The following is a 14,780-nucleotide window of genomic DNA, read 5'->3' as shown; positions in this document are numbered from 1 at the left end:
TTTTTTTTTTTTTTTTTTTTGTGGTACACGGGCCTCTCACTGCTGTGGCCTCTCCCGTTGCAGAGCACAGGCTCCGGACGCGTAGGCTCGGTGGCCATGGCTCACGGGCCCAGCCACTCCGCGGCATGTGGGATCTTCCCGGACCGCGGCATGAACCCGTGTCCCCTGCATCAGCAGGCGGACTCTCAACTACTACACCACCAGGGAAGCCCTGGGGTAATTTCTTATACAGAAATAGATAACTAATCATCAGATCAATGAAAATGAGGGGAAAGTGGTGTGATAGGTTTCTAGGACCTAGCATGGTTGGACGACTTCTCCAGCAGCCCTAGACAACTCCAGACCATGTGTTTGTCTACTTCATATGCCACTGATATTATGCAATGTCCAACAGTATCTATTTTTTCAACAGTATCTTTTGATAAAGAGATTTTTCCAAAATCTTATTTAGCTTTCTTACTGAGCTATTAATCATTAACACTATGACTGACTTTAAAAGCTTTTTGGCCAGAATGTGACCTGTCACTGTTTTGGCTACAAAAAGTGTAACTTTAAAGGATAGCTTTAGATATATATCTATATCTATATCTATATCTATATCTATATCTATCTATATATATATATATATATTTTTTTTTTTTTTTTTGCAGTACGTGGGCCTCTCACTGTTGTGGCCTCTCCCATTGCGGAGCACAGGCTCTGGACGTGCAGGCTCAGCGGCCATGGCTCACGGGCCCAGCCACTCCATGGCATATGGGATCTTCCCAGACCAGGGCACGAACCCATGTCCCCTGCATCGGCAGGAGGACTCTCAACCACTGCGCCACCAGGGAAGCCCGATAGCTTTATATTTTTGATCCCTTCTCTTATCTTTAGGAAGAAATTTTATCAAAGTTACATTAGGAAGCATTATTTTGTGGGTTTTTCTTCGTCTAGAAAAAAAAATATTTTTGATTATCAGATTGGCCACTGTGCTTTTTAAAAAAATGGCACTAAAACTTCATTGACTTTATGACACTATTTGACCAAGTTTCATAATCTATGTAATGAAACATATGTAGTGTACTAGGAACCAGGGGCAAATAGACTACCAGTTTATTTTATTTATTTAAAAACAATTTTTATTGACGTATAGTTGATTTACAATGCTGAGTTAGTTTCAGGTGTACAACAAGGTGAATCAGTTTTACATATACATATATCTACTCTTATTTATTTACTTAAAAATTTTTTTAATGTATACATTTAAAAATATTTATTTATTTAGGCTGCATTGAGTCTTAGTTGTGGCATGCAGGATCTTGGTTGCAGCATGTGGACTCTTAGTTGTGGCATGCATGCAGGATCTAGTTCCCCTACCAGGGATCGAACTTGGGCCCCCTCCACTGGGAGCATGGAGTCTTACCCACTAGACCACCAAGGAAGTCCCTCTGCTCTTTTTTAGATTCTTTTCCCATATAGGTCATTACAGAGTGGTTTTTTTTTTTTTTTGGCTGCATTGGGTCTTCGTTTGCTGCACACAGGCATTCTTTAGTTGCGGGAAATGGGGGCTATACTTCATTTTGGTGCATGAGCTTCTCATTGTGGTAGCTTCTCTTGTTGTGGAGCACCAGCTCTAGGTGCACGGGCTTCAGTAGTTGTGGCTCAGTGGCTCTAGAGCGCAGGGTCAGCAGTTGCGGCACACAGGTTTAATTGCTCTGAGCATGTGGGATCTTTCTGGACCAGGGATCAAACCCACATACCCTGCATTGGCAGGAGGATTCTTAACCACTGCGCCACCAGGGAAGTCCCATAATTAGCACTTTTCTTTTTCAGCTGTTCATCATAATTCATTACACTTGTGGATTACCCAGCGCGTGAACAGTCAGATTCACCCAGTATATGTATTTGCACTGTATTCCTGGGCAATGTTTCAGTTACAATTTTTTTCTGAGTTTGAAAGTATTCAGCGTCCTGATTTAACTTTCAACTAACTGATTTGAATTAATGATCCACTTTTGTGAACTGAAAATAAAATGTAACACAATGAGATTTAAAATTTAACACATAAACAATAACACATATAATGAAAAAATACATTAGTTTAGATTAACTGCATCATATCAACTGAACATTATTTGCTGAGACAAACCATAGAGCAACCTAAACTTTAAGAGTGAAACGACTATTGAGATGTTACATGATTTGAGAAAATCATGATTAATCTGACATTTAAAATTTATGAAGTAGATGTGAATAAAAGCTTCTCATCCCAGTAAAATATCCTGTAGATAACTTGATAAATCACTGGTTCAGGGAGTTCATGTTGGAAAAGTGCTGGTAGATTGGGAGAAAATTGCAGTCACATGACTAGAGGACTCATTGAAGGGGAAAAGAGAAAGGAGAGCAAAAGCTAAAAGGAAATGTACAGTGTGATCCCATTTATGTTAAAAAGTGAGTGTAAATTTTAAGTACATAGGAAAAAAGCACTAGAAGGAAAAAGTGTGTAGTGGTGATCAGTCTAGAGAGGGGAGAGGCTAGGAGAGCAAAGGGAACCATCACATTATACTCTATATATGCTTATCTTTTTTTTTTTTTAAGGAACATTTATTTATTGGCTGCGTTGGGTCCTCGTTGCTGCACGGGCTTTCTTTATTTTAAAAAAATTGTTTTTTTTAATTTTATGTGGTACACGGGCCTCCCACTGTTGTGGCCTCTCCCGTTGAGGAGTACAGGCTCTGGATGCACAGGCCCAGTGGCCATGGCTCACGGGCCCAGCCGCTCCGCGGCATGTGGGATCTTCCCGGACCCGTGTCCCCTACATTGAAAGGCGGACTCTTAACCACTGCGCCACCAGGGAACGGGCTTTCTTTAGTTGCGGCGAGTGGGGGCTACTCTTCGTTGCAGTGCGTGAGCTTCTCATTGTAGTGGCTTCTCGTTGCAGAGCACGGGCTCTAGGCGTGCGGGCTTTAGTAGTTGTGGCACGCAGGCTCAGTAGTTGTGGTGCACAGGTTTAGTTGCTCCGTGGCCTGTGGGATCTTCCCGGACCAGGGCTGAAACCTGTGTCCCATGCACTGGCAGGTGGATTCTCAACCACTGTGCCACCAGGGAAGCCCATCTTACCTGTTTTTAAGTGTAGAGTTTAGCAGTGTTAAGTGCATTCACATTGCTGTGCAACCAATCTCTAGAACTTTTCTATCTTGAAAAAATGAAACTCTGTATCCCTTAAATAGTAACTCCCCATCTCATCTCCCTAACCCCTTAACCACTGTTCTTCTTTCTGTCTCCGTGAATCTGACTACCCCGGGTACCTCATATAAGTGGAATCAGACAATATTTGTCCCTTTGTATCTGGCTTATTTCAATTAGCATAACATCGTCAAGGTTCATCCATGTGGTAGCATATGTCAGGACTTCATTCCTTTTTAAGGCTGAATAATATTCCATAGGATGTTTATACCACATTTGTTTATTCATTCATCCATTGAGGGACACTTGGGTTGCTTCCACATTTTGGGTATTGTGAATAATGCTACTATGAACATGGGTGTACAAAAACCTCTTCAAGACCCTGCTGTCAATTCTTTTGGGTATATACCCAGCAGTGGAGTGGCTAGGTTGCCTGTCATGTTTTAATCTTTTATGGTGAGAATGTACTCATGTATTATTTGTATAATTTAAAACATATGGAGAAAAGAGTCAGGTACTGTTAAGAAAGCTGGGGATAAAAGGGTGGAAAAGGTCCCTGCCCTCACAGAGTTTATGTGTATTTTCCTCCACAGGCCTTCCTAATTCGGAGAAATCAGGAATTCATATTTCAACTCAGTAAGTGTGGGTTACCTATGGGCAACAGTTAGGGATACCTCACCCCCCCCGCCCAACACACACATGTATTTTAAATTCAGCAAATATTTGTTGGGTGCCCGATACTTGTCAGGCTGTACATTTGCCACTGGGAATTTAATAACAAACAAGAAATCAATGGTTCTTTTTTCTTTTTCTTTTTTTGTAACAGCTTTATTGTGATATAATTCACATGCCATACAGCTCACCAATTTAAAGTGCCAATTCAGTGGTTTTTTTGTATATTCATAGGGTTGTACAGTTATCACCACAATCAATTTTAGAACATTTTCAACACCCCACAGAAAAAGAAACCCTATACCCATTAATATCACTTCCCATTTTTCCCAACGCTCCCAGCCCTAGGCAACCACTGCTTTCTGTCTTTATGGATTTGCCTATTCTGGACATCTTACATAAATGGCATCATGTAATTCATGGTCTTTTGTGACTAGCTTCTCTCATTAAGAAGAAATGTTTTAAGAACCTAATGTTTTAAAGGTTCATCTGTGTTGTAGTATTTCTTTTTGTTGCTAAATAATATTCCATTGTATGGATATACCATATTTTGTTTATCCCTTCATCAGTTGATGAATATTTGGGTTATTTGCGCTTTTTGGTTATTATGAATTATGCTCTCATGAACATTCATGTGCAAGTTTTTGTGTGGACATATGTTTTTAGTCCTCTTAGATATATACCTTGGAGTGGAATTGCTGGTTAATATGGTCAAGATAGTAACTACAGTAATATAGTTAATATGTTTAACCTTTTGAGGAACTGCTCTATTTTCTAAAGTGGCTGCACCATTTTACATACCCACCACCAGTGTTCCATCCTCCCCAAAACTCATAATAAAAACTGTCTTTTTTATTATATCCATCCTCAAATATACTTACCTTTTTATTGTGAAATAATTTTCAATTTAAAGAATTGCAAGGATAGGGCTTCCCTGGTGGCACAGTGGTTGAGAGTCTGCCTGCCGATGCAGGCGACACGGGTTCGTGCCCCGGTCCTGGAAGATCCCACATGCCTCGGAGCGGCTGGGCCCGTGAGCCATGGCCACTGAGCCTGCGCGTCCGGAGCCTGTGCTCCGCAACGGGAGAGGCCACAACAGTGAGAGGCCCGCATACCGCAAAAAAAAAAAAAAAAAAAAGAATTGCAAGGATAGTACAAAGACTTCCAGTGATATTTCCTCACTCAGCTTCCCCTGGTGTGAGATAATCAATATTTTGAAAAAGATAGAAATAATAGCCAGAGACCAGTTCTGGTTTTTCTTGTCCTAGGTGTGTGTTAGGAGCTTCTGCCAGTCAAAGCAAAGACTATTTATATACAGACATGCCTGACTTATAATGGTTTGACTTACAATTTTTGTATTACTTTAACCATGGTGTAAAAGTGACAAGCATTCACTAGAAACTGTACTTCTTTTCCCAGTATGATACTCTCTTCTCATGGTGGGCAGCAGCAGCAAGCCACAGCTCCCAGTCAGCCACATGAGCACAGATGGCAAACAACCAGTATACTTACAACCTTTTGTAGCCACACAACCATTGTCTTTCACTTTCAGTACAGTAGTCAATAAATTACATGAGATATTCAACACTTTATTATAAAATACACTTGTGTAGGACTTCCCCGGTGGTCCAGTGGTTAAGACTCCACAGTTCCACTGCAGGGGGCACAGGTTCAGTCCCTGGTCCGGTAAGTTCCACATGCCCAGCAGTGCGGCAAAAAAATAAAAACATAAAACGGTTTGCATCAGATGATTTTGCCCAACCGTAGGCTAGTGTGTGCTCTGCTTGCTTTAAGGTAGGCTAGGCCAAGCTACGATGTTCAGTAGATTAGGCATATTGAATGCATTTTTGACTTATGGTATTTTCAATTTACCATGGGTTTATTGGGAGCTAAGTCAAGGAAGATCTGTATAGAGACAGAAGTCAGCGATAAGCGGGTCACATTATGGTGCCCGAGGTAACAAAACCAGGAGGTGTTCGTCTAGTGGACAATCAGATCCTGTTAGCAAGGTCAATTTCGGGGAGGAAGGGACTACCTCACAACCCGCACCAGTGGTGGTCTCATCACACGGTTGCATGGTTTGGTAGTTTTTTAATCCTACCGGGCTGTTTTCTCTCCAGCCACGAGTTTCTTAAACTCCTGAAAGCGTCAGGCAGTGCTTTCAAAGTCACATCCTCCGCCCTTACCCAACAGCACTTATTTAAACACCTCAGCCGTCAGTTTCCCGTAGCGCAGGAGACCGGCCGCAGCAGAGGAAGCAAGGCCTGTCAGCACATCCAGGGTCACACCCAGACCCACGACCGGGGCTTGAAGGCGCCGGCCGCTCAGGGGCCTTTTCTGCCCTCAGACTCCAGAAACACGGCTCCCTATTGGCCAGGCGTGCACCAGGGCCCGCCTTCTGGAAGTTGCAGGGCGGCCTCCTATCTAACCCCTAGTGGCGGCCTCCGTGTGGGACCACGGGGCTGAGAGCGGGAAGTGGGCTTCATTCTGTTCTCAGCAGACGAGGTTAGCGGTACGAGAGCCCTCCTACAGCGAGGTCAGGCGAGGAGGCTGGATTAGGACGGTCGCAAGACCCTTTCTCGGCTCGCCCCGGCGAAGGGGCGGGGCCGCGCCGCGCCGGTTCCGCCCCGGAAGCGGAAGTGAGGGCACCCTTGGGTTCTATCCAGTGAGAGCTTGGCCCGTGCGCCAGCCGTTCCTTCCGCCGGTCACCTCTCGCCGTTTCTTCTGCCCGTGTAGCCTTGCCGGCCCCGCCATGCTGTCTCTAGATTTTTTGGACGATGTGCGGCGGATGAACAAGCGGCAGGTGAGGTTGGCCGCCCACTGTTCCCCCTGTCCGTTCGACGCTGCCACTGCGGTGTCCCGCGGACCTCCGGGCCCCAGTGTGAGGGCCGGAGCGGGTCTGACGCCTGGATTATTCCATCTCTTTGTGGGGTCTGTGTCCAGAGGTAGCTTTATCTGCCCCCTATTTTTAGCCGCTGGCTGATACGGGGCCTTCTAGGGGCGGAGCGGGAAGCCTGGTCTTCACGTTCCATTGCCCCCTGTGAGGCAGGGAAGCAAGTGGGAACCGTAGGGTTCTTTGGAAGTGGGAGTTGGGGTTGCTTATTGTTTTAGGCTTAGTAAGGCGGCAAACTCGTGATTTCTCCAGTCGCAGCGAGTTTCGATGGATTCCGGCAGCTAGGTTTAGCAGTTCACCGCTACTTTGGGATGCTCGGGAAGGCGGTTGTAAGGCCCCTCAAAAGCCGTTTGGCTACTTTGAGCCCGTTACAACCCTTCTAGTACAGCTGGGTCTCAGCGGGCTGTCCTGACTTCCTTGAACCACCTCCGAGTTCAGAGTTGAAACATTTACTCTCGTTGCCCTTGAGTCCGCTTAGCATTAAGGTATACCTCAGGATCCTCGGGTATACCTCCCAGTATTAGTGGTACAGGGATCCTGAAACTTCCATCTCCTCATTTTGTCCGTAAACCTTACTCCGTCTTGAACTTACAGATCATATTCCACATGGTACTGGGAATACTGTTGTAATTATTTAGTCATTGGAAAAAGTTGCTCCTTTTTGTCTTCTACACCAAGTGTGTCTGTGGAGCCCACTTTTGCTTGCCTCGGACCTTTTTACAGTGTTTTGCTGTTAAGAATTGTCCTGATGTCACTATTAAAGGTTTTTCTCTTGGACTTCTATTATGCACTATTTATATTTACCATTTAGGGATGAAGATATACAACTTCCCCTTACTCCCCTTCAGACCTCTTCTTATACATGTTTGCTAATTCCTTCAGTCATAATTGATCATTTTTTTCCCCAAATTGCACAAAACGTTTCAGATTCTCACTTGTATAGTATTTTTTTAATCCATATCTGAATTTCTAGGTACAGAGACATTGCTTTGAAGAAACTCTTCTTTTGGGCCTACTGTTTATTGTACCCTGTGCTAGGTACAATGAGAGAAATGTGAAGATAGATAAGACAGATTCTTCCTTCAAGGAGCATAAATATGTAGAAAATGACTAAGGCAAAACAATAACTATTTTGAGCTCTTGCTATGTGTGAAATGCTTTATATACCTGTGAGGTAGATAATGTTATTCCCATTATACAAGTGGAGAAAATGAGCAACCTCCCAGAGATTGTTAGGAGGGGATGTGAAGGATTGGATAGCATGGGGATGGGATGAGGGAAAGTTAGAAATGAGGTTTTACCTGCACATAATATCTGGGGGAAAAAATTGATACTGACTGTAGGTACCGAGAGCTAATTAGATGAAAAGAGGGAAACTAGAAATTTCATCAAATGTCTGATTAATTTGAGTTGTAATTTTTTTTTCCTATTAAGTTCATAGAGGAATACTTTAGTACAGTAAAATCCATCCAGGGGAATTCCCTGGTGTTCCAGTGGTTAGGATTCCGCACTTCCACTGGGTGGGGTTTGGGTTTGATCCCTGGTCGGGGAACTGAGATCCCACAAGCTGTGTGGCATGGCCAAAAACAAACGAACAATTATATACACCCATTACAATCAAGATACAGAACATTTCTGTCACCCACAAGATCCCTTTGTAGTTCATTTCTTTAGCACTTGGCAACACTGATTTGCTTTTTTGTCAGTATAGATGGGTTTGCTTTTTTTTATTTTTAATATTTTATTTATTTATTTAGCTGGCTGCACTGGGTCTTAGTTGCTGCACACGGGATCTTCGTTGCGGCATGTGGGATCTTTAGTTGCGGCATGAGGGATCTTTAGTTGTGGCATGTGGGATCTAGTTCCCTGACTAGGGATCGAACCCGGGCCCTCTGCATTGGGAGTGTGGAGTCTTAGCCACTGGACCACTAGGGAAGTCCCTGGTTTGCATTTGATAGAAATGGAATCACAGAGTATGTATTCTTTTGAGCTGCAAGTTTTAATTGATTTTTAAGACCTTACTCAAGACTTTTGTTTACGGTATGTAATTTTTATTTTTGTCTGCTTCACAGTTTTCAAAATTAAAGTGTTTCACTACTTTCATGGCATCCAATACACTGTTGCCAGATTAATCTCTTCTCTCCTGCCCTCCAACCTTCAGTAGAGACCATTGCCTTGTAGGTTAAGTCCAAACCCCTAATGGCATTTGAAGTAAGTCCCAGTCATTTTACAGTCTGCCGTTTCTCACTGTTTCAGTCTTGTCCCAGTTTACTCTTCCTGCCTGTTTCATTTCACTGTGTATATGAACATTGTTCTATTCAAACTTTGTGTACTTAACTGTCTTCAGAACTCCCCTTGTATTATTTCTGAGTCTTTGTGGACCGCCCTAGACTATTAGGTGATCTCTAAAGGCCTTTTAGCTGTTATGTACTATTCTATTTGTCTTCTCCCCTTTGCACTGTGGCTCTTTTACTGTAGTGTCAGAGCAGTGTTCCTGAGGCTTTTCTTAATCCATGAAACCCTGATTTGTAGTTTGCCTGTTTCTGTGGTAAATACTTCCAACATGGTTGATTTCAAGCTGCTAACATGACATCATTGAATGTGGAATTAGGAAGAAATGTGGTAGCATGCAACTGTAATTTCCACCTTACAGGTAAAATTTAAAAAATAATCTCAAGAACACAGATAATAGTAAAATGTAGTAAAATAGTTAGAAACTGATCTAGAGTATTTATTGACTTTGTTTTTTAAGTAATTTAATTGTACTAATTTTTAATAACACTGTGTTTAACAGCCAGCTTGCAAGATTCCTGAAAATTTAGCAGGTTGGCTCCAGCACACCTCTGGTTGTAGGTTAGTTTCTTGATGCCCATTGAGGTAACCTTTGTGTGCAGAAAAGCCTGTTTAGAATTCTTATATTTAAAAACATAATATTCAGTTTGTAAAACTTAAAATTTTAAAACAAAGTTCTTAAACCTTTCAGAATCAGTTTTCAAATCTTATCCTATTTAAAATCTAGCTGTTGGTGGGATCTTAGTTCCCTAACCAGGGATTGGGCCCAGGCTCTCGGCAGTGAAAGAGCCAAGTCCTAACCACTGGACCGCCAGATTGGACCGCCAGGGAATTCCCAGGTCTAGCAAATTTTAACAATCACTTTTAAGGGCCTTTGAATATTTGGGCTAATTTATAAACAGACATCTTAAAAACATTAAATTTAACTTATAAACTTAAAGAATTTCCTTTTTAAGAACATCGATTATTCAACAAACACCACTGTATACTTATATAATTTTTATAAATCTGGAACTTAGGTTCTCCTAAATGTTTCAACATTTGAATATAAGGTATAAATAGTAAGCTTTCTGATTAAAATAATAAATCTACAATTGATTGTACATTTTAAATTGGAATTACAAACCTGACCTATTACTTTTATATTCCAAATTCTCTTAAATTTTACAAAAACTTAAGATACCAAATATGCACAGTACCCTTAACATAAAAGTATTAATACTATACATAATTTCCTTTAAGCATTTCTGTTCTTAATTATGAATTTTCCTGAAGTGAAAAGATGCTTATTCACTAAATAAGTATGTCATGCCAAGTAATTATTATATTATTTTCATGTGTAGTTCTCTGCTTGCTGAGAATTCTTAATGATCAGAGGATATTGGCCAGCATGTGACTAGATCCATGTCTGAGCCCTGATGGGACTAATCTGACTTTCACAGAATTTGCTTTATTAGCTCCTCCTTAGGCCTTTTGCATTACTTGATTGAATTTTGCATTTCTTTGGATTTTAATTATCTGTATGTTTTCCTACCTAAATTGGAAGACCTTAGGACTTGGCATGATCCTTTCTTTTTTATTTATTTATTTTTTTAATATTTTGGCTGTGCCTCACAGCGTGTGGGATCTTAGTTCCCTGACCAGAGATCAAACTCCTGCCCCCTGCAGTAGAAGCGCTGAGTCTTAACCACTGGACCGCCAGGGAAGTCCCTCTTTTTATGTTTTTCAGTCTCTTAGGATCCCTTAACTCTTTTTTTTTTACTTATTATTATTTTTTATTTTGGCTGTGCTGGGTCTTCATTTTGGCACACAGGATCTTTGTTGTGGCATGCGGACTCTTAGCTGTGGCATGCATGTGGGATCTACTTCCCCAACCATTCATTGAACCCTGGCCCCCTGCATTGGGTGTGCGGAGTCTTACCCACTGGGCCACAAGGGAAGTCCCTCACTTAACTCTTTTTTTAAAAAATAAATTTATTTATTTATTTATTTATTTATGGCTGCATTGGGTCTTCGTTGCTGCACGCGGGCTTTCTCTAGTTGTGGCGAGCCGGGGCTGCTCTTTGTTGTGGTGCGCAGGCTTCTCACTGCAGTGGCTTCTCTTGTTGCAGAGCATGAGCTCTAGGTATGTGGGCTTCAGTAGTTGTGGCTCAATGGCTCTAGAGCACAGACTCAGTAGTTGTGGCGCACAGGCTCAGTTGCTCTGCAGCATGTGGGATCTTCCCAGACCAGGGCTCGAACCTGTGTCCCCTGCATTGGCAGGCGGATTCTTAACCACTGAGCTACCAGGGAAGTCCTGCTCACTCAACTCTTAATGGCTATTGTAGTGATACCTGATTGAATTCTGGATATCTTTGGTAACTTTTTTTTAATGAATAGGCCCTCTGGTGACGCACATAGAAGCCTAGATTTTTCCTAGGCTTGGACCTAATATGAGTAAGTGTGCTGCGAATAGGAGGCATATACAGCACAGAGGACAGATCCATTACTTTTTTTGATTATTGAAAACTAATCTGGTCTTGTTTAGGATCAGGAAACTCTTTATCACTGGCAGGGTATAAAAATTCAGTAATAAATTGCCAAGTTTCAATGTAGAAACATCAGTCTCTGTTATATACACAAGGAAATCACAAGTAAAATTATGTTAAAAATTACACTTACTGTCCTCGAATATATTCTTCTTGAGCATCCAAAAATCATTCTTGAGCAAATCTAGAATACAGTACCATAGTAAGGATAAGGCATTTACTTGTTATGGTTCTTAGATACTTCATATTTTTTAGGGTTTTTCCCCCCCATAGTATTCTCTCCATGGACATACAGACAAGCGTGATTATTTATTCTCATGCCAGATGGCACAAGCCTCCAACAATAAAGACAAATTCCGCTTAAGCAGAAATTATGACCATAACTCTGCTTCAAAAGAGTTGTCTTTTGAGACTTCCCTGGCAGTCCAGTGGTTTAAGACTTTGTGCTTCCACTGCTGGGGGCACAGGTTGGAACCCTGGTTGGGGAACTAAGACCCTGCATGCCACGCAGCGTAGACAAAAAAAAAAAAAAAAAGAGGCCCCGAAGCGTAGAAAAAAAAAAAAAAAAAAAGTTGTCTTTTCTGACTTCAAGGAAGGAGGTGAGGTAGAGTATCCAAACACAGAAGATGTTCATGGGGATAGAATGCTTTGTCTGAAAAATATGGCTTATCGGTCAGGGTTTAGTCTGGGAAGCAGAACCACTATGAATATTTTAGAATTAAGGGATTTATTATAGGAATAAGATTTTATACAATTGTAGGAGAAGCTGGATGAGTCAGGAGTCTAAAACAGAGATGCAGAAACAGAATGTCACTAGTTCTTCTGTAGCACTGTTATGGGTAGACGGAAGCTTGCCATGGAATCTGGGGCTAGATTCCACATCTGGCTGATGGAGTGGAAGCACACCAAGGGAGAGTAGATGAAGTCTGTGGAAGGCTGTTGCCTCTACAGCTCGTTTCTGGATGTGGAGCAGGGGAATGTGAGGACAAACTGGATTCTGCCAGGCCTTTAATGTCTGTCTCTCACCATGTCTAACCACAGTGACCTTCAGCATAATAGCAGCTGCTACTCTTTCACCTTCTAGGTCTTGGGCAGATTTCTCTTTGCTAAATCTAATTCAGAACCATACATGGAGGGGGGTTTGGGGAAGCCTAGTTCTAGCTAAGCCAATTTGGCAAAACTACTGTAGTTTTCAAAACTATTATAGTCTACCCTTTGTCAGCTCAGCATTTACACACACCTCTTTTAATCATATTTCACTTTTCAAATAAACATAAAAGCAAGATTATACTTCTGTCTAATATGCAGCTTTCCTTTGTTTCTGTAATTGGCTGCATGGTTGTAGCTGTCATCTTTCTTCTTAACCGTTCCACATTCCTTTTGCTCTCAGCAGGATCCTAAGTTGGTCATAGTTTCTTGCCTTAGAGCATGACCCAAACCTTGATTATTAAAGGGTAATGTCATGAGGAGTCCTTCCTGAACTGGATTGTTATAGTTTTCACTAACTTTTATTGTAAGACATGGAAGTACTAAGAAAGGCCTCAGAGGATTCTTTATATTCCTATATATTCACTTCCCTCATTATGTATTAACAAACCTCTGTTTTTCTCTGATGGTCAGGGTCAATCCCCTTTACCAGTAAGTAACCACCCCATTCCCTGCATTTTGGTTCACTGGCATGAGTATCCCAAAGTGGTGAGGGGGCAGACTCAAGTTCCAGTTTAATGGAAACACTGTGTCTCCCGGTGGAAGGAAATCTCCTTTAGGAGTGAAAACTTCTTTTTTTTGGCTGCACTGGGCAGCTTGTGGGATCTTAGTTCCCCGAACAGGGATTGAATCCGGGCCATGGCAGTGAAAGCGCCAAGTCCTAACCACTGGACCACGAGGGAATTCCCAGGAATGAAAACTTCTAAACCAGCAGCCAAAGCTATGAGGCTGGGAAGCAGAAATTTCACTAGCTGATTATTAGGAGTAGTAGTGGGAGGAGTCACTTCCATTCCCACTCTTTAATTCTGGACTAGTGAATCCTACTTACAGAAGAAATTGGTTGCTGATTAAGAGCATATACCACATACTGGAGGACATTAGACATTATCCCAGCCCAACAAAGTGTTGCTGCTGTCTAGCTGGTACTGTAGCTGTCTTCAAAAGGCCGTTTGTATCACTCAGAAGATAGAAACAACACCAGTAATTGAACAGGGAAAAATTGAATACAAAGAATTGTTAACTGGTAAAGATGCTCAACCACTAAAATGTGTAAAAGAAGACTCTTAAGGTGTTCAGAAATAGCGTATGCAGAAAACAGTTATTACCTTCTAGGATAAGGGAGTGAGCAAAGAAAGAACTAGCAAAGTACCTCCCTCCAGCCCCCTTCACCCCTTCTTAACCTGAGATGTAGACCTCTTTGGAGAGGGTGTGGCTGTCACAGGGACTTGCAATGCCATTTGCCAGAGCAGTGAGCTGAAGCTGGTCCTTAGAAGTGGCCTGCTGGGAGGTTGAGAAATTTGCCAGAGTGTGTGTGGGCAGGAGCCAGTCTGTGATGGTCTCTGAAGTGAGTAATAGGAGACCTCCAGTACACAGATCCACGAGCTACTGGGTGAAATAAAAACACTCCATGGGAAGAGAAGCCCCCCCCACTCTCTGTCACCTTGCTGTGGCCCTGCAGTCCCTTTATTATTAAAACCTAACATCATTGAGCCAACTGGAAAAGGTGCCCTTGTTTATAGGCTCAGCCTAGTAACACAAAGAAGGATGGATTTGGTGCTGAGAGACAATAAATTGATAATGCCTACTGTTCCACTGTTCTTTCAGGCCAGCCACTTAAGATGATGGAGGACCAGTGAAATTCATGACCATGTGCCCACTGTTGTGCTTTAATTACCTATAAGTTCCCTGGTCAGAAGCAGTGTTGTATGGAATAACATGATGTGGAATAAGGCATTCTATAAGTTCATGGATAGTGGTTTTGACAGAAATACTGAGGACAAAGAAGACAGATCCATATACAGAGTCTATTCTAGATAGAAGAAATTGCTGCCCCTTCCATGATGGAAGTGATCCAGTATCAGGAATGGTGGCATTGTTGGTCTTTGCAGTTGGCAGTTTAGGCACTCATCATTGGCTAGAACCAAACTGGTCTTGGTGAGTGAAAGTTCATTGCTAACACCTTCATCTTGGCTGCTACAGCCACTTTGATCATGAGTCCATTGGGTAAGACATGGATGGCT

The 14,780-nt window shown here is 42.2% G+C and overlaps 1 protein-coding gene across 2 annotated transcripts in view; it reads left to right on the top strand.

The window, feature by feature from the left end:
- The first annotated feature begins 6,481 nt into the window (after nt 1–6,481).
- The window catches only part of SEC11A (SEC11 homolog A, signal peptidase complex subunit), a 55,672-nt gene continuing 47,373 nt past the window's right edge, over nt 6,482–14,780 (top strand). Inside the window, exons 1-2 of one of the 2 annotated variants that reach the window (XM_007470566.1) lie at nt 6,559–6,643; nt 7,772–7,907. Coding sequence is in view for 1 of the 2 variants with exons in the window: in XM_007470564.1 (XP_007470626.1) it covers nt 6,593–6,643 (51 nt within the window). In the remaining variant the exon portion in view is untranslated. Of the gene's footprint in view, nt 6,644–7,771; nt 7,908–14,780 lie in introns of both variants that reach the window. The other variant, XM_007470564.1, reaches the window with a different exon arrangement.

The sequence above is a fragment of the Lipotes vexillifer genome, unplaced genomic scaffold (assembly GCF_000442215.2).
Source record: "Lipotes vexillifer unplaced genomic scaffold, Lipotes_vexillifer_v1.1 scaffold412, whole genome shotgun sequence".
NCBI lineage: Eukaryota > Metazoa > Chordata > Mammalia > Artiodactyla > Lipotidae > Lipotes > Lipotes vexillifer.
The sequence above is the reverse complement of the archived record's forward strand: the minus strand, read 5'-3'. Positions and strand labels throughout refer to the sequence as shown.